The sequence below is a fragment of the Xiphias gladius genome, chromosome 23, assembly GCF_016859285.1.
Source record: "Xiphias gladius isolate SHS-SW01 ecotype Sanya breed wild chromosome 23, ASM1685928v1, whole genome shotgun sequence".
Lineage (NCBI taxonomy): Eukaryota > Metazoa > Chordata > Actinopteri > Istiophoriformes > Xiphiidae > Xiphias > Xiphias gladius.
In genome coordinates, this window is record NC_053422.1 from 23,335,121 (window position 1) to 23,362,900 (window position 27,780).

Consider the following 27,780-nt stretch of genomic DNA (forward strand, 5'->3'; position numbering starts at 1 on the left):
ACGTGGTTCTACATAGGCTACTGATACTGAGAGAGAGAGAGAGAGAGAGAGAGAGAGAGAGAGAGAGAGTGTGTGTGCCAGAGAGAGGGAGAGTAGACACAAGCCGCTGCCGCTGCCGCTGCCAGGAAGCTGCTACGTGGTCGAGGCGAGCTGACAGCCAGGCAGAGGTGGAGGGAGGGAGAGAGAGCGAACACACACACACAGAGACACACACACACACACACACACACACACACCGAGGAGGGCTGTACAAGGCAAGTCACACCGAGATGCTCGCTGCAAAATTATCCCAACGCAACGAGCAGAGCTATTTATGTTGCAGGAGCTCACAGAAATAAACCTCGCCGTCTCTTCTTCGCGTCGAGTGTCACTTCACGTGAAGAGGAGACGCGGCAGCGGCCGGGAAACGGGGCACCTGGAGTTGGGCTTGGCGTTAGGAGAGGTTAGGGTTGGCCCCGCGGGTCACAGCCAGTGAAACACACACTCCTGACACCTTTCCCGGCAGAGTTTCTAACCTCCAACTGGAGGTGAATTGGTTTTGCACTCACACTAAAAGCCTCTTAATTTTTGATCTTTATTCTTTTGTAAAAGCGAAGCTGAACAAGCACCAATGTTTTTTTTTTCTCATATCATTTTTTTGGTCCTTTTATGCCATTTTTCTGAGCTAGAATGCTGTTGTTTCTATTCTTAAGCCAAAAGCTCGTTATTTTTCCTCATTACACAAGAATAAAGACACAGTAAATCTGAACTTCAAAAGACACTTTTCTCTTCTTCTCTTTGAGCGTGATCCAGTTTACCTGCAGGTGGACGTGATTTACCATTTTGCCTGATACGATCTGAACTGTGCAGTCCAATAAAGTTCAGGAGCTATAATCCACTGGGTGGTTGCTCTCTGCTTTTTTTTTTTTTTTTTTTTTTTTCCGTTACTCAATCTGCTTCGCTGCATTTGGCCTAAATATAGGCCCTGGATGTGGACACAACCAGTCCTCTGTATCCTCCAAACTTCGGCCTCCTCGGCAGCGTCGAGCGAGAGCTCCGGGTTTCTACGTTATCTCTTGCCCCCGCGTGTGTCTACTGCGTGCAAAGCAAAGGGCCGGTCACGTTAGTGCGCGCAGTTACTGGTTTCCTCGGTTTGGCACCCAACCCCGGTCGCCCCAGCAATGTGGCACCGCAAGTGCAAAAGTTGCCCTGTGTGGAATCAGCTCGTGCAGAGAGGCGGCAAAGCAGCGAGCTGCCACCGACAAATGTGCCTGAAAACACTATGCCGTGTACGGCTCTCAGCCCAGCTGGCCATAGAAACACCCCCACAAACTGCACTTATCACCCGCGTCTGTGTCTTTATCCGGCCACTTCACCTTTGCTTCCGATCAGCCAATCTTAATCATCCCATTTTAATAAGAGTGTAGCGGCCCACCCTCCTCGCTCTCTATCACGCACTTGCCGCAACACATGCCCGGCGGCACGTTTGACTGTTTACGCCTCGCCATGAATAATGATCGACCAGATGGTTGAAACTTCTCACTCAGCATGCGGGGCGGCAGTAGCTGTAGCCGTGGTTCCTTTACGACATCGCCGTCCTCTCCTTTCAGAAAGTCCTCCTACACACACGCCTGCGTGTCCTTACCCGTGATGAGAGAGCACGACAAGTCCAAGTGCATCGGGAATAATATCTGAAGATATACTGTGGGCTTTTGTGCGTATGTCTGTGTGTGTGTGTGTGTGTGTCTGTGTGTGTGTGTGTGCGTGTGTGTGTGCGTGCGTGCGTGCGCTTGCGTCTTTGTTTTGGATGGTATGTCACTGTGTCTCGTCTGTGCGTGTGCATGTGTGCGTGAGTATTTTGGTCTGGTCTGGGGCAACATGCCAGCACTACTCTGCATCACACTCTGCAAGTACAAACAGCAGCCTCGGATAGAGGGAAGAGAGGAGAAGGGAGGAGAAGGGGAAGGGAAGGGAAGGGAAGAGGGCAAGAGAAGAGAAGGGAAGAGAGTTAACCATACAGCATGATGGGGGGAAAAAAACACTGCCAGCCATAAGCAATATTGTCTGAAAGTGCTGTTTCATGACCTTGATCATTTCCAGCCATTTCAACCTCACAAATCAAAATTCCAGACATCTCCGGACCTTAAAAAACACCACCTCGAAATTCAACCAATTTTCAAGGATTTTAAGCACCTGCAGGAACACTGGTTTTGTGTGTCTCTCTCTGTGTGTGTGTGTGTGTGTGTGTGTGTGTGTGTAAGAAAGCCTGTCCAAAACTAGGTCAGACACTGAGAGACAAAGAAGACTGGAGAGAGGGAGAGGGAAGGATAGAAAAATGTAGCAGAATTTATATAAGCAATTCTAGGATGAGTTGATGGAGGATTCGATGATAAAAAGAGATGGAGAGACATTAAGCGAAAAACATAATTAAGGGCAAACATACAGAGAGCTGCTCAGTTAATTCGTGTGTGTCTTCGCGACGACCAGAGAAGCTGTTTGTTTGGAGATTTAATTTTTTCCTTAGTGTCTTTTGCAATGTTGGTAAAGCGACATCTGCGCCAGTAATTTCTATTTAAATGACGACGCGGGCGGGAGCGGGAGTCTCACACGCAGACACGGATCCGAACAGAAATACAAACTGATAAAATAGTCGGGAAGGAGCCTGTTCTCGGCTTTGAGCTCATTGTACTTGCTGTGTATCTTGCAGAAGTTGAGAAGTGCATGTCATGAATTTTCAACATGGGCCCAGGCTTTCTGCTATTCTCTCTCTCTGGTACATGTATTCGTAGTAGTGAATGAGGACAGTACCACAACTCCCCCATGTGGTTAAACATGAGTACTACACTATGAAATGTACCTGTTATTTGAATCTTACTTTTCCTCCCATATTTGGAAAAATCTTCCTTTTACTTCTTTTATTTCTTAATTAACCTTTAGTGTCCCTGATGTTTATTTCAAGTTTTTCCTGTCCATGTCTTCCACCTCTCCTTCACAGGAAATCCAATCATTCAAATCTCAAATTTGTAAAAATACAGTCATATCAGCTTCCCTGATAGCCAAGCAAAAGCTGTCCTGTGCCGCTTTTTGTACTTCATTTGTAATCTACACTCACTCAGCACTTTTTTAGGAACACTTGTACACCTGCTTATTCGCGCCATTATCCAATCAGCCAATCGTGTGGCAGCAGAGCAATGCATAAAATCCTGCAGACACAGGTCAGGAGCTTCAGTTAATGCTCACACCCAACATCAGAATGGGGAGAAAATGTGATCTCAGTGACTTTGACCGTGGCAGGATTGCTGGTGCCAAAAACAAAAAAGGTCCAGTGAGCAGCAGTTCTGTGGACAGAAACAGCTTGTTGATCAGAGAGGTCAGAGGAGAATGGCCAGACTGGTTGGAGCTGACAGAAAGGCCACGGTAACTCAGACAACCACTCTTTACAACTGTGGCGAGCAGAGAAGCAACTCAGAATGAACAAAAACTTCAAACCTTGAGTCAGACGGGCTATAAGAGCAGAAGACCACGTCAGGCTCCACTCCTGTCGGCCAAGAACATAAATCTGAGGCTGCAGTGAGAACAGACTCACAGAAAACTGGAGAAATGTACCTGGTCTGATGAATCTGGATTTCTGCTGAGGCAGCAGATGGTGGTGTCAGGATTTGGCATCAGCAGCATGAATCCCTGGACCCAACCTGCCTTGTGTCAACAGTCCAGGCTGCTGGTGGTGGTGTAATGGTGTAGTTGGAGTTGGATGTTTTCTCGGCCCCTTAATACCAATCAATCATGGTCTGAATGCCACGGCCTCTCTGAGTATTGTTGCTGACCATGCGCTTCTCTTTGTGGCCACAACTGACCATCTTCTAATGGCTACTTCCAGCGTGATAATGTCACAAAGCAAAAGTCGCCTCAAACTGGTTTCGTGAACAGGTTCCCCTGTCACCATATGTGAATCCAGCAGAACACTTTGGGGATGAGGTACGAGGGGAGACTGGCGGCATGAACCAGCAGCTGACAAATCTGCAGAAATGGTGTGATGCCGTCATGTCAACGTGGACCAGAGTCTCCAAGGAAAGTGTCCAACATCTCACCAAGAACTGAGGCTGTTTTGAGAGCAAAGGGAGGCTCTACCCAGTGTGAGTATGGTGTTCCTAATAAAGTGATCGCTGAGTAAATATCTGCTATGTAGTCAGGCACTTCATATTGTCTATTTATGCTTTTACTGTAAAAATGATTGACCCTAGCTCATGAGCTAAATGTAGCTTATAACTCTTGAATTGTCATCACACTTTCCCAGAGTTCATTTAAAGAAATATGGAAATAAATGCTTAAGTCCTGGATGTGTGGTGAAGCTAAGTTTGAATTCTAATATGCATAACCAGATTCAGCAGTTAATTATCACCAGTGACGATGGGGATTGAGACTAACTAAAGAAAGGGAACTACTGCACATATGGTAGTATGATTAGATGGATTATTTGGCATTTACTGGAAAGCCTCATAGTGTTGTATTTTTCAAAGCAAATGTTTGCTTTGTTCAGACATTAAAGCTCCACAAATCAGAGCTTTGTATATTAACAATGAATCAAATGGACAATGTGTAATGTGAGGGCGGTCGCTGAGTATTATCACCCAGCTCTATGCAGTTTTTACCCTCTTTTAGTTTATTTTGGATTTACGTTCACTTTTAACCACTTGCATCAGCCTTGTTTCAGAGATACAAGATACAAATCAATAACATTACCGGACACCTTTTCTCTCAAGCCTGTGATCGATTGAACAGTTAGGACTGCTGCATGAAGAAAGTTTGTCAGAGTCAAACATAGTCCACCTTCTCTTTCTATCCTGTTATACATTACTAGTAAATAATCAGTAATAAATTAATAAATCATATTAGTGTCATACTGTAATTACTAATTAGTCTGCAATAATAAGCAACAATGACCTCTTGATTGGATTTTCCTCATTGGTGCTCAGTGATTTGTCATTTGAAAAGATTTGGCCATAAATGTTCCTCACATTTTTAGTATCCGGTCATTTAGGACACTTATTATGCTAACCACTCAAATGATTTCAATGATTTCAGTTTTTCCCGGTCCAATTCTGGAAGCAGTAAGGGAGCAAAACAGTTTGGCCTCAGCTCCTGATTGTCGCTGTGCTCAATGGCTCCACAGGGGAGCCTCATATAATAATTTCACCATCCACATGTGGTCATCTCAGTAATGGACCAGACATACTGATTCTATTCATGGCCACCATGCTTTATCACACAAAGCTGTAATGAATGGTACAGGAGTGTGTCGCTGATGTGACCATGGAAGGTAAGGACCCCTGAGGTCACCTTGGCCACCCCAGGTGCCACAAGAAACTCTGGCGGCCATGTCTGGAGCAACAAGGGGATGACATAATTTTTTCGTCTTCTTCTGTTTTCCAACAGACACACAGCATTACAGTGTTAAAAAACAACTAGGGCCTTTTACTGTGACCGTCTGTTTAAAGTAAATGCATCACACAGATTTAAACACATTAAAGCTGCACCAATCAATATTTTTATATTAACAATGCGTCTAAATGACTGTTGGTTGTTGTGTAATGTGAGTGGGTCACTCACTCAGTCAATATCATAATATTCTTGTGATAGTATAAGACTCGATTTCTGTGTTTTTTTTTTGTTTTTACAGTTACACAGGTCAGAGACAATTATCCCACTTATACCACGGCCACATGGTCACTGTGGTTTTATTCATGTATTACAGCAACAGGTGATCTAAATGGGGACTTTTTATTGATACCTTTTTCAACATTAGAATTAATGTTGCTTTAGTACCAAAATAAGATGAAACTATAGCCCCGTAACAGCTAAAAGCAGTCACTTTTAAGAACGACGTTTATTTTGTAACAGTGAAGAGGCTGCTACATTTAAGCCATTCGTTTATCTGGTGTCACACATCAGTTTCTGGAAAAGACTTGAAACTATAAAGAGGACAAAAGACAAAAGCTCTGGTATTTGTCACGCCAAATGGTAATAAGTGCCCATTAGCCTTTACTGACCAGATGGTACAAATAAAGGCAGATACATCACTACATACTTTAAACACGTTTTCTTTTGCCTTGACATTTCCACAAAATAACAACCTGAAACAAATAAAATTCAGAGAACAGCCTGAGTTTAAGGAGGAAGATCGACCTTTATTTATTGAAACTGCTTGCATACAAAATATATTGCACTATAACCAGACATGTCAACCCAAACATCTTAAATGCTAGTAGTATGTACAAAAGAAAACAAAAAAATGCCCAAAAGTGTACACAAGGTTTTACAGCTTTTTTGACTACCCTGGTTTTGAGTCTCTACTGATTCTCTGCGTCCTCACTTTCTCACTGTTGAACAGCCCACAATTTGTCTAGTTAGTATTTGCTGATGTTACATATACCCTGCAAATAGACAGCTGAAATCTGTGGACTGCTAAGCATCGGTGAGAACTTTTTTGGGTCATCTCATCTACGTTGGTTCCACCTGAAACATGCTGCAATCCCAACATGACTTAACGCTTGGTGAGGGAGGGATGCAAAATGGTCCGATGGGAGTGTATTACAGTTATCAGGACCGAAAGTTTCTGAACTGGACTGGGACTCCCCAAGTCAAATTCTTGTGCTTTCAGCTTTATCCTAATATGTTTGACATATACAGCATTTGTTCTTGTTAAGAGAGAGTCTCTTTGGGACATCAAGTCAGAATCAAGGTTTGTGGACGAGGTTGGGTCTATACTTTGGTCACCTGAACACATTTGCAAGACAACACAACGCAGTGTTGTAGCTCTAAGAGGAAAAAACTGGTTAATTCTTTCTAATGCCCCATTCAAATGTGAACATCCCATGGGGCTGAAGAAGAATGAACGTTATTCACGCCAAATGCAGATTACATCATTAACATTCCCCTTCTGTGACCTTTCGGAGGATGGGTAAAAAATACACTCTGTACACCAGAACATTAGAACAGCCCACCTTTAAAGACAATCACGACAGCAGATTGCAGGGGAAAAAAAACCTCAACAAAGATTTAGGGAAAACAAAACCCCACAAATATTATTTACTTTCTCAACTGACATGAAACTTTTCACTATGTGAACAGCTGCCAATACATATTTCCTGTAAATCACAAAGCCCCAGTTAAAATTAATTTCACTCTCAGTTATCTCAACACTCGGTTTATAATAGCGATGCTGGAAAGATCCAAAATCTCCAGTCAAATTCCTCTGTCTGACTCCATATGATCTGTTTACAACAGATCATATAACTGGAAGAACACAAGTTTTATGAAAACAGTCTCAAAGCATCTTTTCATGAAATGTGTTGACAGAACACACAGTACCAGTCATCAGTTTTAATATTAAACATTTCATGTGAATAACAGTAACTTGCTTATTTAAAGAAGCATTTCTCTTTTAAGGTTTACACAGTTTTGGTAGTGTCAGTCTCCTTTATGGACTACCAAACTGTGCGTTATAGTACTGTTCTAATGTACTGAAGACAGAGGATTGCATTGAAGACAGTGTCACACCAAAACAACAAACCAAGATAGTGCAAATTGCATCAGAAGAAAAGTACATCTGCAAAACTTGGATGTCCTCAGCAGTTGTCTTCATAGTGCCATTTTGGATCCCTGTGAGTTATTTCTAGTAGGTACCCTATATGACACCTTACATTGCCAGGATGAATCAAAATGTACACAGATTGATCCTGGGAAGAAAATGTATGCAAACTGTTCCTTCCCTCCTCCAACTGGTCAGCATACAAGTCCTCCCTCATCTTTTTTTTAAATTTACATTATCCACTATAGTACAAGCATTGGCCTAGCATTACGGTTTGTTAGTAATGCCCCTAAAAATCAAACCAAAGCACGAAAAAGCCATTTAACTAGTTTTGTTGGTTGAATTCCAGCAGTAAAAAAGTCTAACATACACTCTAAACCTGGTGTTTGGAGGCACAGTAAAATACACCAACAAGCAGGTTGAAGCACAGCCACAGATGCAAAGATTCATTGTCACTGGTGTGACATTGAGTCGATGTGACGGTAGGAGCTTTGTAAATTCTGTAACATCTGTAGTACGACATCTTTAAGATCTGTAACACCTTCCAAATGCATCAAACTTACATGTGGAACTTTTTGTCAGTTCAAGGGGAACTGGCTTTTGAGAGACAAGTCTCTCCACCAGCACCTTCCTTGCTTAACCTAATGAAAATATGACACCAGCCAAAATGAAAAAAATAAATAAAATAAAAAACAAACTTTAAGGAATCTGAACTGAACACTTATTATCCATCACTGTGGCGACTGAAAAAAAGAAGCTGGATTAAAAATATTTGGGACACTATATATAAAGGCTGACGAGTCCAGGGACCAATGTACAAGACACGTTTTATCGGCTTAAAAAAACAAAAACAAATCCACTACAAAACATTACTCACATAGGTTACTTCAGGTACAGTAGGAAGCAAACTTTTCCCAAAGCTACAATGTGGTACAGGCTAAAAGGTAGACTAATAAGTGCTTTCATTACAAGGTTTATAGAATAGATACATTTTGGAAAATAGAGTAAGATGAAAAACTGATATCACTCATGTCTTTGGGTTCTGAGTAGCCAGGAGACGGTTACCTTAGCTTAGCTTGGAAGCAGGAGGAAACAGCTAGCCTGGCTCCGCACAAAGTCCTAAAATGCGCCTAATGGCACCTTTAAAGGTCCCTTTTAAAGGTCACTAATTGACTAGCTCATTTGTTGAATTGGCACACAAGCAGAAATGTAAAAACAAGTTGCAGTTTTATGGGGAATTCGTTGCTGGAAATACAACTATTTACATTGGTGTTCATAATAAACACGATACACAACTTGTTAATTGTCTTAATAGGGGTATTTTTGAACTTTGGACAGAGGCGGGCTAGCTGTTTCCCCTTATTTCCAGTCTTTATGCTGAGCTAACTGTCTCCTGGCTCTACCTGTTAGCGCACAGACATGACTTTTATATCAATTCTCTAATCTACCTCCAGTGGATTTCCCAAAATTTCAGTCTATTCATTTAAAACTTAACTACTAGCAATAATTTGAGGGTTTTACTTTAAATTGACACTCCACGCATAAACCTCAAGGTCAACTTGCTAGCTTTTTTAAGAGCTTTTTACTGCATCTCACAATCCACCTCAAAGTGACCTGGTATACAACCACCCGATGTCATGTGACAACAGGTGGTTTGTATATGACAGCTTAGCCAACTTCATCTGCCGAGGAACACTGACTTGAGACCAGCTAAGCATTTGGTCGGACAGCAGAGAAGTGGATTATGCTGCAAGAGTGGGTTGAGACATTTCTATGGGTGTTGTGAAAACGTATTATTACAATCCGTTATAACTGCTGTTCTCTACGAAAAACGACCTACAGGTGTAATCAATTAATTTTGGATGGAGTATCACTTCAAGCTTTAATGCACATATCGGATGTATTTCATTTTTGTTCCGCTATTAACCAAAAAATGAACCCCAAATGTAACCATGACAACCAAGTCTGTCTCACGCAATGCCACTGAATGACCTTTACATTGTAAAGGACCGTTTGCCTCAAAATTGAAATTCAAAAATGATGTAAGTCAACATAAACTGCATGGGTTTTCATTTATAAATTCAGTTTTAGGGTGGATTTTCCCTGTCAGTTAAAAAACTAAACTCACCATCTTTCTGTAACGTAACATTACTTTTCAAATTCTGCAGCTCTATGGATATTTCATTATTAATGACAGCTGTGTGTGACTCAACCCTGCTATTTTTTTCACACATCATTAAGTTTATTATCAAGAGCTCTAGCATTTAACTGATATTAAACAGCAAAAAAGAAAATATCAGGATAAGTGCACATTTGAAACAATAGTACAAATCTTTTCTCAGACAAATAATGACATCATTATATACAGTATGCCACCCTCCCTTGTGTTTTCCATCATGTTTTTTTTTTTATGGTTTTTGCTGTTTTTTTTTTTTTTTACAATACAAAGCAACTCCATACTGTTAATGTTCTATTGACAATATAGAGGTGACTTTCACTTGAGCTGTTTGTCAATGCACTGCAGAGAATGCTTACTGGATAAAAATGCAACATGGCTGCAGTGTGAACACCAAGTGAAAGAAGAAGTCCTAACAGATTAGTGATAAGAGAAACTGACACCAATAATACTTTTGAAAAAGGAAAATTAACTTCTAAAAAAAAAACCAACAAAAAAAAAAACCCTGTTTCATGATTCATTACTCATATTTCAACTGTTTCTGAAGACATTTTCTAAAAGATAAAAGTTTCCCATGTGTCACTTACACTAAGCTGGTGGTTGTCAGAAGATGTTACTCATCACTGGGTACTCCACGACTCCAGCCAGTCTTATGTCAAGTAGAAATGGGAAAAGTAACACTGATTAAAAAACTAAACTTATGTCTTTTTTTTTTTAACGTGTTCAAAGCTACAGAATGTCTCCAAAATCCATAATAAAAGATGTGCATGCATCGCAAGACTAGGAAGGTTCACTGATCTCTGGTAAAGAAAAGACCTGGCTCAACCTCTGAAATCCTTTCAGTTCCTTTCATTACTTCAGTTACTGAAGTAGTTAGGAAGGAAAGAGAGATAGGGAATAAAATTACACTGGGTCACACCATTTTGCATCTCAAGATACATTTTAAAAAAGGAGGTCTGCATGGAGAATGGCTGTCTTTGACTTTGAAACAAGGCCAAAGGTACCAAAGTAGCCCCTCAATGTCATGAACTGCACTGGTCTATAAAAGTAACTGAATCCATTTCACAGATCAATTGAACCAGGTCATAAGCTAGAGGCTTATGTTTGTCAACTGTACAAGGATACAACACCTTCAGTGTTTAAAAGGGACCAGGTGGTAAAAGCGGGCACTTTCCTAGTGAGCAAAAATCACCTTCACAATCAACACCTGCCCTTTGAGTTTAGAGGAAGCTCAGAAATGCTCAGCTTTGCCAGTGACAACCCAGAGTGAATTAATTATGTCCCTTCAGAAAATAGCCATCTTTGACCATCTGGTCCATTTCAATGTCTCCTCATCATCCCTGATTTACGTCTAAGGTTGTGATACTAGCCACAATTAAAGGCACATGTCACACAAAATATGGTAAGGTTTCTTTGAGCATTCCCAGCTTTCTAGCATGAAAGACAACAGTTTTTTTTCTGTTTTGTTTTTTTTAAATGATAAAACAGTGTAGATTACAAATAAACCTCACAAGCTGTTTTTGAAGTCCTGTATCTGTTTTGTGTCTGACTGGTTAAAAGTGAATCGTACCTATTGTAAAGATATTTTACGCTAGGCTAATTAATGACACTCCCAATCTAAGCAGTTTGTTAAAAGGGATTGTTTGATATTTTGGGACACTTGCTTATCATTTGTTTTGCCGAGAGTTAGATGAAAGGACTGATACCAGTCTCATGTCTGTCGATAAAGTATCAAGCTAGAGCCTGCAGGCAGTTAGCTTAGCAGGGCATAAAGACTGGAAGCAGGGACTGCTAGCCTAGAAGTCACTCTGCTAAGCCAATAAATAATTCCAGTATGGAAACCGCAAATTTTTGTTTTAACATTTTGGTTTTCATAGAAAAACAGAAAAGATATGACATGTTAATTAATTAAATTCAAAGGGGCTGGCTGGCTGCTTGTCAAAGGCAGGCTAGGTGTTTCCCCGTTTCCAGCCTTTAGCTAAATCAAGCTGATCGCCTGCTGGTTCTAGCTTCATATCTAGCACACACACGAGAGCGTTTTCAATCTTGTCATCGAACTCTCAGCAAGAAGGCGAGGCAACTTATTTTCCAAAATGTCACACTATTCCTTTAAGGGCACCATAAAGATGGAGGCTATATTCAGGGGCTAACTTTAAAAGGTTATTCCTGGACGATTCCGAGGCTACAGGAACAACTGAATGAATAGATTCAACATGTTAAGTACTTGATTCCACAACATTAGCACATAGCAACACTAAAACTTAAAATCACTGCTAATCTGCTAGCCCCAGGATACAACTGGATGCTGAATGTTTTCAGTCACGAACTACAGTAATTTGATGTAATCTAGTATTTTTGTGAAATGTCTACAAGCCTACGAATGCACAGAGAAACCTTAAAAAGTATTTTTTTGCTTTGCTTTTTGTTTTACAGCAACTTTCTCACATTTGAACAGATTTTTCAAAATAATATCCAAACAAATGTCATTATGAATCTCCTCTTCAATCATAAGTCAACAAATCTACTCTAGCCCATCTAAACTGCAGTCAGTTTGAATTTAGGATACAATTTGGGTTAATGGAGAGTGTAAATGGTCAGTAAAGGCCTTAATGCCACCTAAATTGTACTTATTTTGATGATGATAATGATGCCACTAAGGATCTTTCCATGCAGAATATTCATGGAGTCAGTAACTCTGAGGTGGCAACTGAACAGCAGGTTGGAACACTTCATGATGAAAGCTTGAAGTCAACACGTTTCTTTTTCATCTAATGTTCCTTTGATGTCTGGAAACCTGCACTGATTGGAAAAGTCACTTTCCACTATGCGATGACGTGATTGTCTAGTCCTCTTGTTGTTTACGTCTATGTCAGTAATTCACAGAGCTCTAGCAAGAGGCAGAATAGTTTAGAGCAAGACTAGAATGCTGGACGTTGTCTGGGACAAAATGCATTACCAGAATCTGTCGAAGTCATCTCATATCACTTGGTCTCCCCAAAAGAATTCTAAGAAATGCATACAGGGTCACAGAATGAATCATCCATGTAAGAAACACTCATGTACTTAATGTCCTAAAAATTAAAGTAATAAACAGTAGCAGTGTTACACTGGGTTCAAACAGACAGTATAAAAAGCTTTGATATATTCAGAGTAGCAAGGTGCTTTTTAGAATGGGCCAAATTCACAGAAATGGAGGAGCATAAATTCAAGGCACTAAGATTTTGAAAAAAAGGACGTTGTGACCTATAGGAATGGCAGAAAATTGACAGGCTGCAGCTCCATTACTGTGATGAGGAGACGTTCCTAGCACAGAGGAGATTTAACTGGACTTATGGATGAAAACCTGGCTTCTTTGAACCTGACTTTATACTTCAGCTGAGAGTGGTTTCACTAAACTTTACTGTGACTTTAACTTAGTCAGGTGACATGCACAGTACCACAAATTAAAAGCAGAAAGTAGAGGAATGGCCAATTCAAATTATCAGTGGCGAGAAACACTTAAAAAAAAAAAAAAACATGTTCTCAGAAGTAGACCTAAGAATTGTTGTTTCCTAAGGATTACAAGAACATAATGATTACAACAGTGCATGGAATTTTTTGTACCTGAAAGACTTATTTTTGGGGGGATTTAGGTTAGAGTTCAGACTCCCTCTTCCGCCCTACCAATTTGAAAATGTAGCCAACAAAATAACAAAATAAAATCAGATTAATACACAAACTATTTAAGAAAGAGGAGTCAGCCCAGAATAAGTTTGAAAGCCAGGAAGAATAAAACTTAAAACAATTTTTTATTTTTTCAAGGTATAACTCACCTATAATTTGATTCCTCTATAGTAATACTTGAAACATTAATTGCAAAACAGAAAGTTAAATACAAAGGTTTTCATAAATTAAAGAAAAGCTCATGGAGTTCTACATTAATGATGTTGCCGCCTTAATCCTGTTTGTCTGAAAGCAAAAGTTACCGCACTAATTTAACTGGCATCTATCCAAGACTGCTTTGTTATATGTAAGTAAGTGGAACTAACCAAAGTAAGCCTATCTCACTGCCTGAGCCCTCCCTGTGAAATATCCCACTGTTGAGGCTGAAAAAGCTCTTATCAGTCTGGTACATGATGCTGATTCCTGTTGACAGCAGAGACCCACTGCTGCTGGGACCACAGCAGAAATGTTGCCACGAAGCCTGATGAGAGTGTCAGGACAGCTTGGACTCTCAATACCACAAAACTTTTACTCAAGACTTCATTGAATGCCTTAGTTATGAGTCAGTTTATTCTATAACTGTATACCATTGTCAATGTACTGGTTTTATCTGCGGTCTTGGCCACTGGATTTATAATCCTTTGATTATTGCAGGATTTTTTATGAGGGAGTTTGCGATTCAATGTCGCTACTGTAGGTGTGTGTTGGCCAAATGTGACCAGCCCACATGACAGGTGAGTGAATAATTTTAAGGACAGCAGTTCATCACATTTTGTAAACTGCAGAAGACTCTTATGAGTTGGTATCCTGTCTCCTTTTTCTTCAGTAAAGGCTTTATTAACAGTTCAAGTTTTCATTCAAAGTGCCTCAGATTTATGTTTCTCCATCGCTACATCCTGTACCTTTCTGAATTCATGCTTGGTCTGACAATCGAAGAGAATGAAGGAATTTTACATTATGTAGTGAACAGGAAACAAAACACAGATGACTTAAATGATGAGGCTGGTAAATCATTCCATACCGAGTGAAACCTAAGTGACCAACTATGCATGTTTCCCATATGTAGCAGTTATTTTTAGTGACACCATAATATATCTACTCCTTCTCAAAAAAAATGTGTATTTTGCAGTTTATCAATTAAGTCTCTCTGGAAATATACCTGAAAGACTCTAAATAACTTTCCCAATCAGTATAGGTAGATGATAAATTCATGACTCCCAAGTGTTGGATTCTGCAGCTTTAGACCACCAAAAATAACGTCTCAACCTGTGGGAAACAGTGATGCCACTTTCTGAAATTGTGTACTGTTAAATCATCTCTACAATACCTCTTTTTCAATAAAATAAATTTAAGATGTAAAGGTAAGGAACACACATTTCGTTCTGCCTTCTAAAGTGGCCGTAATTCCGCATTTCTTCAGCTTTGCCTGTTTTGACTCTTTTTTTTTTCCCCCCCTAATGTGAGCAATTTCAAACAGGGCAGTGGCAAAAAATTAAATCATCCTATTCAGTCGATTTAAAAAAAAAAATAAATGCTGTTGATAGGGAGGGAGTATGTTTCGGGTTAACGCCTCTGTGAGAGCTTCAGTCAAATCCCTCCTCTTCTTTTCCTTTTGTCCAAAAAAGTACAGTTCATGTAATTTGTCACTCCAGAGAAGAATGCATGATACCATACCAGTAAAGAGGAGACCAGACCAGTACACTTAAAAACCAAACCAGACCTCAACAGAGCAGACCAGCAGATGCCAAAGGGCCACTGGTCTATGACTTCACTACAGTAAACTTCCATGCTGATGAAATATGTGTATTCATGTGTTTGAAAAAGACAGAGAAAGAAAAGCGAAAGAGACTGAGACTCTACAATGGTTTATGACCAGTTGCCTGTGTGTGTGTTTCTGAACGTGTGTGTCTAAGTGAGAACGTCCTCCAGTGGTGTATCTACGACACTCCGTTCACCAGCGGAGGAGCGTCCTGTTTGTCCTTCTTCATCCCTCGGTCTCTGATGGGTCTCTGATGATGATGACGGGATGGGCCGTCGCCACCTGCGCTGACTCCACCCTGGGAGGAGGAAAGCCCTCCTCCTCCTCGCCCCCCTGACGAGTGCTGCACGCTACGTTCGTTGTTACCGTCCACACGGATCTGTGGGAAAAGAGGAAATAAGTACAGTCTGCTCCCACAGTGCACAGGTTTAAATGGAGGGGAAAAACGTATTATCACTGATGAAGAGGCTGTCAAACTTTACATTTTCATTTAGTTCATACAGAATGCAGTTTACAATAATGCTGGCAGATTTACCACCTGAAAATCATTGTAATTTCTGAGGTAACTTTTATTTCATTTGAACGAACTGTGTGTCATTTCAAATTTGCTAAACTTGATTTTTGGAAAAAGTGACAGCTGTACTGTCTGCCATATCCCATATACTGACATGCACTGTAGTTATGAGGTAATCAACGTGATTCATTTCATCTGTGAGTGGTCATAATGTTTTGGCTAGTTGGTGTAAACTGGTTTGTGTTTTCAAGATTGTATGTTTTCACTTTAAACATTATAACAGAACAGGCTTTCAGGATAACGCCTAACTGATGGGTTTGGCAAATGTAATGATACCTCAGAAAACAAGTTTGGCTGGAGTTGCTGGCATGTAAACTTCCCCAAATCCAATAAGGAGCGGGACAGATACACTCACTATAGCCCCATGTGCAGTGCTACAGCATGGGGAGATTTCCAAAGCTTGACAGACCTGGCTAGTTAGAGTTGCTAAGCTTTGATTTGACTATCGAGGTTAGGGGGAGGGGTTTAGCAAACGGTCAACTGTGACACCAGATGGGATCAAATCAGTAAAAACATACTTGAGTGTTTTTATCATTTGTCTGGTCTTTAAATATCTGTTTAAGAACAGACAGCTTCACATAACTTGGTGAAGCTGTCTGTTCTTAAAGGGAGTTTGCAAGGCATTTTTAGGATTAAGGGCACTACAAAGAAGATCTTTGTAGTTGTGAATCAGTGTGTGTGTCTGTGTGTGTGTGTGTGTGTGTGTTACCTGTAGGGTGTCTTCCTGCGCTCTTGTCTTGGGGTCTCTGACATGACGAGGTCTTGGCTCGCTCCACTGCATGTCTTCACCTAAACCAAGACCAAAAAAAATCTCGAGTCACAACTTACATGTTTCATCTTCACTCCCACCACCTGACGTGAAGATGAAAATGAGTGATAAACTTATTCTGGAATCAAAAACCACTGACTATATGATTGTCATGCAGCCAAAAACTTCCCATGTCCCTACTTGTCTAAAGTGAGCAGCTCATTGGCAGGGTTACATTTATGAGCGTCATAATTAGATTTATGTCAGGGGAAATAATTTTTTTAATCTAAATGTGGATCTCCTTGAAAAGCAAACACTCATAATGAGAATTTATTAGTGAAGGGAGTCCGCAGAGATCTCATTATTTGATTCAAGTCTATTCTTCAGGCTATAATCTGATGAAATGCATCTCAAACTTATTTATTTCCATTCACCACACTAATTCATTTCTCTCTTTTTTCTCTCCTCTTTCTACCACTTCAATAAAGGTAATCTCCATTCATTATCTTCAAAATGAGCTTTATCTTAACAGTTGTTTAACTGCTTAAGATAAAGTTTATCAGGCTTTTCCATTGCAAATATTTGGCTTGTCACTACAGTTGGGTCCCCAAAATACCTGCAGAGGACAATCCTCATTGCTACAAAAAGATCAATAATTACTAACCACCTTTATATCCCCCTCCTCCTCTTCCTCTCCCCCCTCGTCCCCTTGGTCCACCGCCGCCTGCTCTCTTCCTCCCATCTGTCCGTCTTGGCAGGGTTCCGCCTCCTGTCATCAGCTCCTCGGTGGGGGCCAGTGACCAATCGCTGAGCTCGTCTCTGTGGTCTGACTCAGTCTCTGAGGCGTTGGATGCCTCCGAATTGGTGCCTGGGGGACAGAGTACACAAATCGAATCTCATTAAACTGCCTCTGAAAGACAACATGGAATTAACGTTTGATTAACTGTTTAGTTTTATAATAACGTCGTCGCCTGGGGAAGAGACTCTCCATTCAGTACTCCATTGAAATGTAAGAAATCAAAATACTGACTTTACTGTGAAATGGGTACACTGAGCACAAAAAGGGAAGTAATTCCATTCATCAAAACAGCTGAAAATAAACTCAATTTATGCCAGAGAATCAGCTCTTTTGCTTAGTCAATTTGCCTTTCACATCCAAACCAATAAGATCCCCTAGAGCTCACTGTGGGAGGCAAACACTTGAGATGAGTATTTTTTGTTAAAGCTTCAGGTAATTCACTTCCCCTTGTATGTGTACAAGCAAAGTATTTAAAAAAGATGTTTATTATTGTTGATTTGAACAAGGATTCACTTGTTGTTTATCAGGATGAAGTAATTTTAATATACCTGAGGCAAAAGCTGCACCTCCTCCTCTACGCCCTCGTCCACCTCTTCCTCCCCCTCCTGCGTAGGGCTTCCCTCCTCCTCCTCCACCACCTCCTGCTCCTCTCCCCATACCCAGCCCCATGCCATTATCAAAAACGTAGGTTTTGTCTTTAGGGTTTCGAGGTCCCGTCCCTCCTCCTCCTCCCCCTCCCCCTCCTATCTGTCTCAGCTGCTCGTCAATCTGAAGACGCTCCAGACGAAGCTGATCCACCTCCTGTGGACATGGACAATTGGAAAAAATAGACAGAGTATGCTTGTCCTGGTTAAGATCATAACTGAAATAAGCACTTATCGAGTTTCTGAAACCATGATACAATGTTTACAACCACAAACCACCAAAGTCTGGGATGCTAAAGTGCATGTAAATTCACGAATTAAAACATGAACTGGTTCACTTTATGATCTAAGGAATACTACATTTGAAAAAAAATTGTATCCAAATGATTTTGAAATAATGACATCATTATCAAAAATCTTTTAAAGCTGCATACATGATTTTGCCACTTAGGTGCAGCATTACAGGTGTAAAATCAAAGTTAACAAAGGAGACTGAACCAAAATATTAAAGCTAAGGGCCATAAAATCAAAACCATGAGCTGAAAGAAAATTTGAAAAAAACTCTGTAGAGCTGATCAAATAATTCAGCTCCCCAAATAGTTAATTTATTCATTTGATCTACTGATTTGTTTCTATAGAAATTAAAGTGCAATTAATTAAAAAAAAATACAGCTTTAAATTAGTTGTTACTTATTTCTGCATGAAGTTCAAAGTGATGAATTACAAAAGAGTTACAGTTGCTATGATAATCATTTACTGTTCTACCCGTTCGCTTAGTGAAATGAGCAACGAGACAAACAACAAGCCAACATTCATGTTCTGGTGCTATAAATACATTATTCTTTCACGTAAAAGCAAACATGATGTGTTCTATGTCACTTTCAATATTTAACTATATACTAAAAAGTATACTGTAAATATTGGGAATATTGCATTTATGTATTATTATGTACTTATTATTTTGGAGCAGGCACTGTTCAAAACTTAAAACATGTGATGCAAGATGTTGTTATGACTAGTGGTTATAGAAACCTTAAGGTAGTTGAGATGGTAGTCCAGCAGTACTGTGGCATTGGAGATGCTTTCCTTGGTCCCCACAAATACAAATGGCACCATTCCCTGCGAGAGAGGTACCGAACATGAAAGAGTCTCAGGTCTTACTATTAACATTAGCTTTTTGTGACTCCTTATTTTATATGAACATGATGCTCTTGCCAAAAAACATCATACTGCCATGCACTTTTTAGTAATTAGCCTAACACCCACATCCAGTACAAAACACTTTTAGGTTAGAAAGCGGAGGTTTTGGTTTTAAGATTAAACCCAAAGTTTTCTTTCCCACTGACCTCGTCTGCTGCTGCCGCTGCTGCTGAGGGCTTTTTGTCATTTTCAGGCTCAATACGAACCCGCACCACACCAGACTTATCAACCACCTCCTGGATCAGTTTACCATTCTTGCCAATCACCTTCCCTGTGAGGGCAAAAAACATCATCAGTCACAGTCTTCTGGTACTCTGAAGTTTAATTATCTGGCTAATTCTTAAATAAATTCAAGTTACCGCATGAATAATCTCACTGTCTCAGATGAGTGACTCTCTCACCTACTAAGTTCCTTGGAACTTTGATGACATCTTCAGAGAACTCCAGGAAACTCCTGGCTATACGGACAGCATCCTGGTCCTTCGACAAACAACCACAAAGCAAACATATTGTATTGTGTCACTTCATTACCTCACTCAGGTTTAACTTTAAGATAAAAATATAAATAACCAGAAGCTTTGAAACTTGTTTTTCCAGACTATACAGTATATATTCATTGAGTGTAAATGTCTCTACACGCCAGTGTGTATCTCTCCAAATGTGTCACTTCATCTGTGTATTAGTCTAGACCTCTTACCTCTCCGTATATGTGAAAGGTGCACGTTTCTTCATCCAGGTCTATATTAGTGACTCCAGGGACTTTACGAGCTTGCTGGATGTTGGCCCCGTGAGTCCCGATGGCCAGACCCATTAAATCATCCCGAACTGCAAACTGTTCATGAAACCGTGATGCAAGCTGTCTAGAACTCTGTAGGAACACACACGCGGACACAAAGACATTAATCAGTGCCACAACAGAGCAAGCAGGAAATTACATGACTCTGGATGACAAATCATTTCAGATATGTATAATAATTTTTAGCTGCAAAATTATCAAATTAAAAGGCACATGAACACACATACATTTGAAGTTGTAGCTACCCATAAGCATGATGTTTTCGGTGTGTGTTTGTGTAAAAGTCTACCTCCAGTTGTCTGCTGGCCTCTTCATTCCTCAGTATGAGAGACAGTTTGGTGCGTAGGCTCCTGAAGTGCATGTCACTCATCATATTGGCCCGCTTCGTTGTGACCTCATTCACTGACTGCGAAAAACAATCAAGACCCATTTCACACAAAGTATCTAAATGTGGACTATGTTAGTGTTGGAGGTCATCTACGAAATGATGCGATATTGTTTCAAGTCATAGACAGGGTGCCCCATTCACACAGATTTGAATTATGTGTATAAAATTTCATGCCAGGGATGAAAAGAAGACATTTGTCTTCTTTTCTTTAAACAAAAAAAGTTTCAGTTTTACGTACCAAGATGACCAGCTGCTTTTTCTCTGAGTCATAAGTGATGCTGAATGCTCCCACGGCCTTCTTAAAGTCTTTGTGTGCTGATTCCTTGGAGCACCTGTCAAAACAGAGTTGCACAAATTCATATCATGTTAATTCACGACCCTAAATAATTCAGTAATCATGACTGATTATTTAGGAACATGTGCGCGTACCTATAGTTCATCACACATTTGTGCCAGCTTTATAATAAATAATTATTTCGTTTTTAAGAGTATAATACAAATATGTGCATATGTAGCCAATCATTTATTATTGAAGGCCTATAAGAGTTTAATAATTACAGGTTTTAGACAATACAAAATTGACAACAATGATCCTCACACCTTCTTAAATTGTTGCTACATATTTGAGTGTTGTGTTAGTGGCATAAACACTGTTACTCCAATGGCATTAACATTATGCCACTTATAAACACCCTGACACTGTGCTCCCCTGACAGATATGGCTACAAATCAGCAGGTTCTGTTTAAAAGTTGTATGCTACAGGCAATATACTGATCCACAAGTCTTGATATGCAAAACTTTGAAACATGCTAGTGCTTTACTTTCCACTTGCACAGTCATTACAGAGCATTAGCTCTTGGTGCAACAGTGATCACTTTCTATACACTGGTCAGCTGTATAATAGTTCCATGATCAAAAATTACTTTAAGGCAGAAAAAGGATTTTTACAACTAAAAATTAATCAAGTTCCTTGAGATTGTGCCTTGGATAAGCCCAACTTCTAAGCACTAATCCTACTGAAAAAAGTTACTTACATGCCCTGAGATGTATTTGGTGGATATAAAAGGTCTCTGTGTGCATGCATATTGATATATCAAACTTACATCTGCCGTAGATCCTCGGGTACATCCAGTCTGATCTTGATGAAGGTGTTTTTTGTGGCTGGTTTATTTGGGTTAACTGGCCGTAACCTCTCCAGTGTCACTATCTCATTTAATGTAGCATCACATGCAGCGTACTCTATTACGTAGAACTAGAGACATAGACGAAAAAAGACAGTGTCATAGTGCTTTCACACATGCACTGCAACCATGAACTTTTCTAGACATCACCCGGAGGAGCTGTATGTGAGAACGCAAATGTCCAAATCCGTTGGACCGGACATTAAACAGACTTTACCCTGCCAGCACCCTAGTACACAGTCTGCGTAATGTCCGATTGAGCCGATGTGTGAATAGACCAAGTACGTCTGGATAATTCACAGTGAGCGAATTGGCTTTTTGTTGACGTTTCTATCCTGCCTCCTGCACCTGCTCCCCCGGCGCCACTCCTCGCCTAAACCAAATGGAGTATTTCCAGTAGGTGAGAACACGGCTCACATGGACAATCTCCTGTTGTTGATGTGTAAAAGGGCAACTCTGGGTGATGTCCAGAGTTCACACGAGAAAACGGCTTCAGAGTGATCCAGTTCTGCATATTATAAAATGCAAAAAGTGCAATAGCAGGTCTGGAAAAAAACAAATGAAAAAAATCTAAATATCAGTTTCAATTACGCAATTAGAATTTTCTGGAAAGAATGTAGGTATGAGAGAGAGAGAAAACGTGAGAGAGTGAAAGAGAGAGTAAGAGACCTACAGGTATTAAAAGAAGACAGTGGATGATACAAAGCGTAAAACCAGGCCAGAGACAAACATGGGGGATAGAAGTAAAAAGAACAACTCAGAGTAGTGAGTCATATCTCACAGGTTAGCCTAATTCAATCTGTCAATCACTTGTTCAATAGCTGAAACTCGACTAAACACCTACAATCAAAATAACACTAGTCACCAGAGAAATATCTGTATACTTAAGCTACTGAAATTGAGTAAACAGGTACAACATTAATGCAATCCAGCAGAGCAGTATTAAGGCTGCATTTTAACGAAAAGTCACTACAGCAGAATAGTATGGATGATTATGAATAGATGAACCAATGACATTGTTGCCATGCTACTTTGTAAGGACTTGATTTGACTGAAACCGTATACCCAATCCTACATTGTATATTGAGAGTGTTAATAAGCCTTAGAAATGATGTATGCCCAGCCCTACCTCTCCTTTGACCATGCGAACCTTGGCCAGCCACCATCCACATGGCTCCTTGTCATTAGCCCTGGAATATACCTGGCAACACACACACACACACACACACACACACGAGTAAATTTTTCAAAACTTTCCAGTCATTACACTAAATTGAGACCGTTAAAGGAATCTCGCACAGAGGCAAAAGGTCAGGGAAAGTCAATAAACTAATTTACTGCAGAGATACTGAACTGAAATGTACTTATTTTTAATTCAATCCATTTAAAGGGGATGTTTTTAAGACCTTTTTGAGAACTTTGCAGTAGGAAATAACCATATCCAAATAATTAAAATCAGAAAATGGATAATTTGCTCGTGAAACATTTATTATGCAGCGAATGCATGCAATTTCACTTGTGCAGTTTTGAGGGAGAGCCGATTTAAATTATTCCGAAGTTGTCCTTTGTCAGGTCAGCAGACCAGACTGTTTGTTTTGTTTTTATTTATTTGTTGTTGTTAGTTCTCTGATTAAAAAAATAATAAATATAGCAATTTGTGGGTTCTCATTTTGAATCTTAAGAAGACAAAAAAATGGGGAAAACAAATGAAACAAAGAAACAATGACTATTGTGAAATTCTAGGTGAAAATCAGATATAAAAACAATTTGCAGCACAAACTGTACACTGTGTACACACTGTTGTTTTCTATGAAGGACTCTTGACAAATCAGCAGCATAATCAGCCTTGCTTCTGCTTTTTTCTCCCAATTTTCCATTTCACTTTCTTCTGAAAGTTTGCCTCACATTTTTAATGTGTGAGAACATAAAATCCATGTGAAAGTCAAAGTTGGTCTAAACCTTGTTACCAATTGCAGGTATTTTTTGTAAAAAGCTGTAAAAATAGAAAACAATTAGCTTGAAAGAATTCTTGTTGTCCTTCTTCCCTTGAACTCTAACTATACTAACTTCATTCTAAATCAGCCGTCTTTGGTGGTAATTTTCTTAAACAATTCTTAAGGTATCAAAACAGTCCCACCTCGACCTCATCGCTCTCATTTATCTCCTTGCAGAACCCTGTTGGAGGAGGAAATCGCACATCCTGGAATGGGATTTGACGCTCCGGCTGCCAGCTAGGACAGAGGGACATATACAAAAGCGTGTGAATTTCATCATTGCCAAAGGTAACGCATCACATTATATTGTTGTGTATGAGCATTACTCACTTGTTTTCAAATGCCACAGTAACTGATCCTTCATGAACATCCTTCACAAATGCCTACAAGAACCACAGAATAACAAAAATGTAGAAACCAGGATTTGACATACCTTTATAAATCATCAATAGGAGCAACAAGCATGTAATAGGGATGCAACCCAAGCCCAAAGATGTTAGCAACCAAACAACGCAAGTTGTTCCTTTTTTTGGGCTTTAAGTTCAAGTCAGGTTTTGTTCTGTCTCTCTCTGGTTGTACACACAGTCTGCGTCCATGTGTGTCAAGTACTGCAAGTAGGACATGCAATGCCTAGGAGGAAATAAGAGAGATTGGGAGTCTAGCCTTGCCTATGGGTAGCATTAGCCTGGTAAGCTAACAGTAAGTAATGGATGAAATGAAGCAAAAACTTCCAAAAGGAGAGCTTCTCAAAATCCCCAAAGACTCAGGGAAAGCCTTTTAACTGAGCTAAGATTATGACCTCCTTGACCAATATTCGTGCCTGTACATACAGTAGCTGTTTAGAGCTGTTTCAACTGTCAATTTTACGAACAAAGTTCTACGTTGCAAGCCACATTCACCTGGCCAGCATTGGGAGAGGGCTCAAAGGGAAAGAAAACTTTTTTGATATTATCAGCTAACAGGTAAGGCAGAGAGTATATCATGAGATGCTATAGTGTCATGTGCTGGCAGTTAGCTGCAATGTGTATAGTTTTTTTGAGCCAATCTTCCTCTATTCCGTACTTTTCAGTAAAAATTGAACACTATGAGCTTTATTCATGCTTTTCTGAGTCTTTTGCCACGTTTTCTCTAGTCAGAAATTACCATAATGGTGATATTAAAATCCTACCTCCAAAACCTGTATAACTGTCCTCAGCTTAAGAAATTATTAAACAACTAATTGTCAAATGACTGCTTCATCTAATTTACTGCATGAATTAGTTGAGACATCTGTCATATTATTTCTTCAGTATTACTGTCATTTGGCAGATGAACGCAGTCATGATATTAAATATGATCATTAATGACCACAGTATATTTTGAGTATTACCGTGATGCCAAAGATGTAACTATCATTTTCCAGTAATTACTAAGAGCTCATTCATCTCTAAAGGACCATTAAAAATAACTTATCAACTACAAATTTCAAAGTGAACTAAAACCATCACAATAACTCACATAAAGCTTTCAGATTCAAAAATTGTGTGCTCATCAACAACATTTAAATTTTTCTTTAAAAACACAAAGAAATCTGTAAACAAGAATGTGATCTGCAACAAGCTGCAACCTATTTGGCTCGATTACACCCAAAACATGAACCAAATTTAGCTCGGTATTAGAATCCTGGACCCAAGCTGACATCAAAGTCCACTTTCATACCAATTAAACTACTGTACAGCACCAGTGTGGCTCTGTCAGAAACACATTTCTGTATCCTACAGCTCTATGTACACACTGGCGATTTTTGATAGACTGGGTGACTTACACCTATCAGTATTCACAGCTAAAACTACTGATTAAATCCCCATATTTAATGGTATAGTTTTAGTTATCAAGATAGTTATCTAGCTTATTACATAAACTGTGTTATACTATTTAATAATAACTCATTTTAAGAAAAGCCATTGACATCCCCATAAATACAGTCTCAAACTGACTCAATGCATCTGGAATTTTTTAAAACTAGGTTACTCTACAGTAGCCCAGATCCAGATGTCTGCGCTGCCTACATCTCAAATGCATGCATTTTTGTGGACACTATTAAACTAATCTACTGCCAACTGTCTGTTGTTGTTTTTTTGGATGAAAAATATAATAACCGCGCCATTCGAACTGCGTGCCAACAAGACTATTTACGTCTATAAAATGATTTGTTAGGACAGTGCCACACCCAGCTGAGAGAAAAAAGTGCAAGATACTGCCACCTCAAACTTTAAGTAACTGTCAAGGAAAATTCAAAAAGGAGTCTGCTTTTTTTTTTTTTTTAAAAATCACAAATATACTTTAGTGAAATACTCATTTCGCCATACATTTAAAACACTTCAGCTACTACTGAATGCAGCATAAGGAGTCTACAGTTTACATAGCAACAGTCGAGCACAATGTAAATTTGCAGGAAAGTTTGCTGGTCGACTCAGAATGCTTTCTGAAGGCTGCACTGTGCATTCATAAGCCTTACATTAGCTTGGCAGCAGCAAAGCTTCCACCTCTAGAAAGATGAAAAATAGGTGCAAGCACTTACTCTGCAACCAAATTAGTGGAACTACTACACAGTCAGTGGATGTGAGCTGGGGCTATTTTAACTGTTTCCAACTTTCTTTGTTTACACTGCTACATTTACTTGACGGCTATAGTTAATAGTTACTTTACAAATTAAGGTTTTCCACTCAAAACACGAGTTCATAAAATAGTGGTTATTATTTTTATTTCCTGCCTTCTTTCCTTCCTTCCGTCTGTCTTTCCTGCTTGACTGTTCTTAAAGAATGCCAATCCCCAAAACTGGAAATACAAGTATTTCATCCAACAGCAAAACCTTTTTATGTTAATAACCTAAAGGACTTAAGTACTTCTTCTGCCACTGACAAACACAGGCCATGGGAGCAACACCTGCATATCACTATCTGCTCTGCACCCCTGCTTTGCAAAAGACACAATCTTAACTTACTCTCCACAGTCTGTGATATTAATATGATCATAGACTCAAATATATAACCTCAAAAATTCTTGTTCAGCCTATTTGCTGACTCTTATCTTCAGAATAACACCCCAAAATCTCAACATACTTGATAAAACACAACTACCTGCCCACTAGAGGAAACATGCAGCTAATACAAAACCACACTCAAATTTGTTGCTGTTATCCTGAATTAACTTAGTTTGAAGAACGCAACCATGGCCGAATTTTGGCACTTGTGTAACTACAACCTACTGCCCACCACACTGCACATCAATTGGCACATAAAAGAAGATTACAATCACCTCGACATTATCAACACTACTACATGTGCATTGGTTCAGTACCGACATTATCACCAATAACTTTCTAATTCAGCTAGCAGCACTGAGGTTACAGCAGCAGCCTGGCGTTAGCTTTGTTTACAGATTTTCAGCATCCACGTCCCGGTGGAGGCTGGACAGAACCACTGAGGCCCGCAGATACTAACAAATGTTTCCTAGCTAGTCCGGCAAGGCAATTTCATGTTAGTTAGCCTAACGGTTGTGCATGGGGTTGTTAGTGAAATGACAAAGCCCAACAAAAACCATTTACTTACCTTATAAAAGGCCCCACTTGTTCCCCTCACTTCCACGACTAGTTCATCCATGACGCAAGTTACTACAGCCCGCTAGCTAGCTAACCACAGTTAGCGACGTTAGTAGCTAGCTAGCTAGCTAGCTAGCCTGACGCTAGCCAAGGCAGAATTTGCTATCGTTGGCTTCGCTTGCTAGCCAAAATAGCCTGCCAGCTGGATGCGAGAAGAATCTGTGACCGTAATGTTGCGGTCCCGTTTGTACTGTCTATGAGTCCTGCGTTTGTTTCCTTCAGATATGCAGTTCCGAATGTATGACAAATCAAAGGCGACCCATGTAGCTAGCCAGGTTAGCTTGTAGTGCTAGTTATGTTAATGTTGTGTGATTAGTGGTGAAGCAGCTGCTGCTGGTTGCTTCTCTCCATGTGACGTCTCCACCTTCTTCCTCTCCTGAAAGCTGAGGCTTCTTGCACTCATCTACGTCTATTGCTGCTCTCCACAGGTCATAAATAGGAATGCCGATTTCACATAGGACAATTCATCTAAATAAAAACGAGCGTTGTCTTTACGCAGGAATGAACGTCAAAATATATAATATCAATCCAACACTGTAGCCTTACGCCCTGAGCATCTTTATCGGTGAGGTTTCTGGCCATATCTAGCTGACTCTTTACTGATTATCTCC

General features: G+C 39.9%; 1 protein-coding gene across 2 annotated transcripts; it reads right to left on the bottom strand.

The window, feature by feature from the left end:
• Positions 1-9,966: 9,966 nt before the first annotated feature.
• fmr1 (FMRP translational regulator 1) lies at positions 9,967-27,562 on the bottom strand. Of its 2 annotated transcripts, XM_040119327.1 has the most exons (16): positions 27,247-27,562; positions 27,120-27,200; positions 23,860-23,912; positions 23,673-23,766; positions 22,665-22,736; positions 21,458-21,606; positions 20,592-20,685; positions 20,255-20,371; positions 19,867-20,037; positions 19,571-19,649; positions 19,316-19,440; positions 19,002-19,088; positions 17,874-18,126; positions 17,194-17,394; positions 16,488-16,567; positions 9,967-15,583 (listed from the first exon to the last, which is right to left on the bottom strand). In XM_040119327.1, exons 2-16 carry the CDS (start codon positions 27,168-27,170, stop codon positions 15,383-15,385), a joined length of 1,827 nt encoding a protein of 608 aa, XP_039975261.1. In that variant the 5' UTR covers positions 27,171-27,200; positions 27,247-27,562; the 3' UTR covers positions 9,967-15,382. The 2 variants fall into 2 exon arrangements, with proteins under 2 accessions (XP_039975261.1, XP_039975260.1); XM_040119326.1 differs by having other exon boundaries at positions 27,120-27,562.
• Positions 27,563-27,780: the final 218 nt, after the last annotated feature.

Coding starts and splice junctions, on each gene's coding strand:
- fmr1 (XM_040119327.1), bottom strand. CDS start 27,170: ATGGATGAACTAGTCGTGGAAGTGAGGGGAACAAGTGGGGCCTTTTAT. Junction 19,441..19,570: donor AGTTCCAAGGAACTTAGTAG/GTGAGAGAGTCA, acceptor TTGCCCTCACAG/GGAAGGTGATTGGCAAGAAT. Junction 17,395..17,873: donor AGGTGCAGCTTTTGCCTCAG/GTATATTAAAAT, acceptor TCTGTCCCCCAG/GCACCAATTCGGAGGCATCC.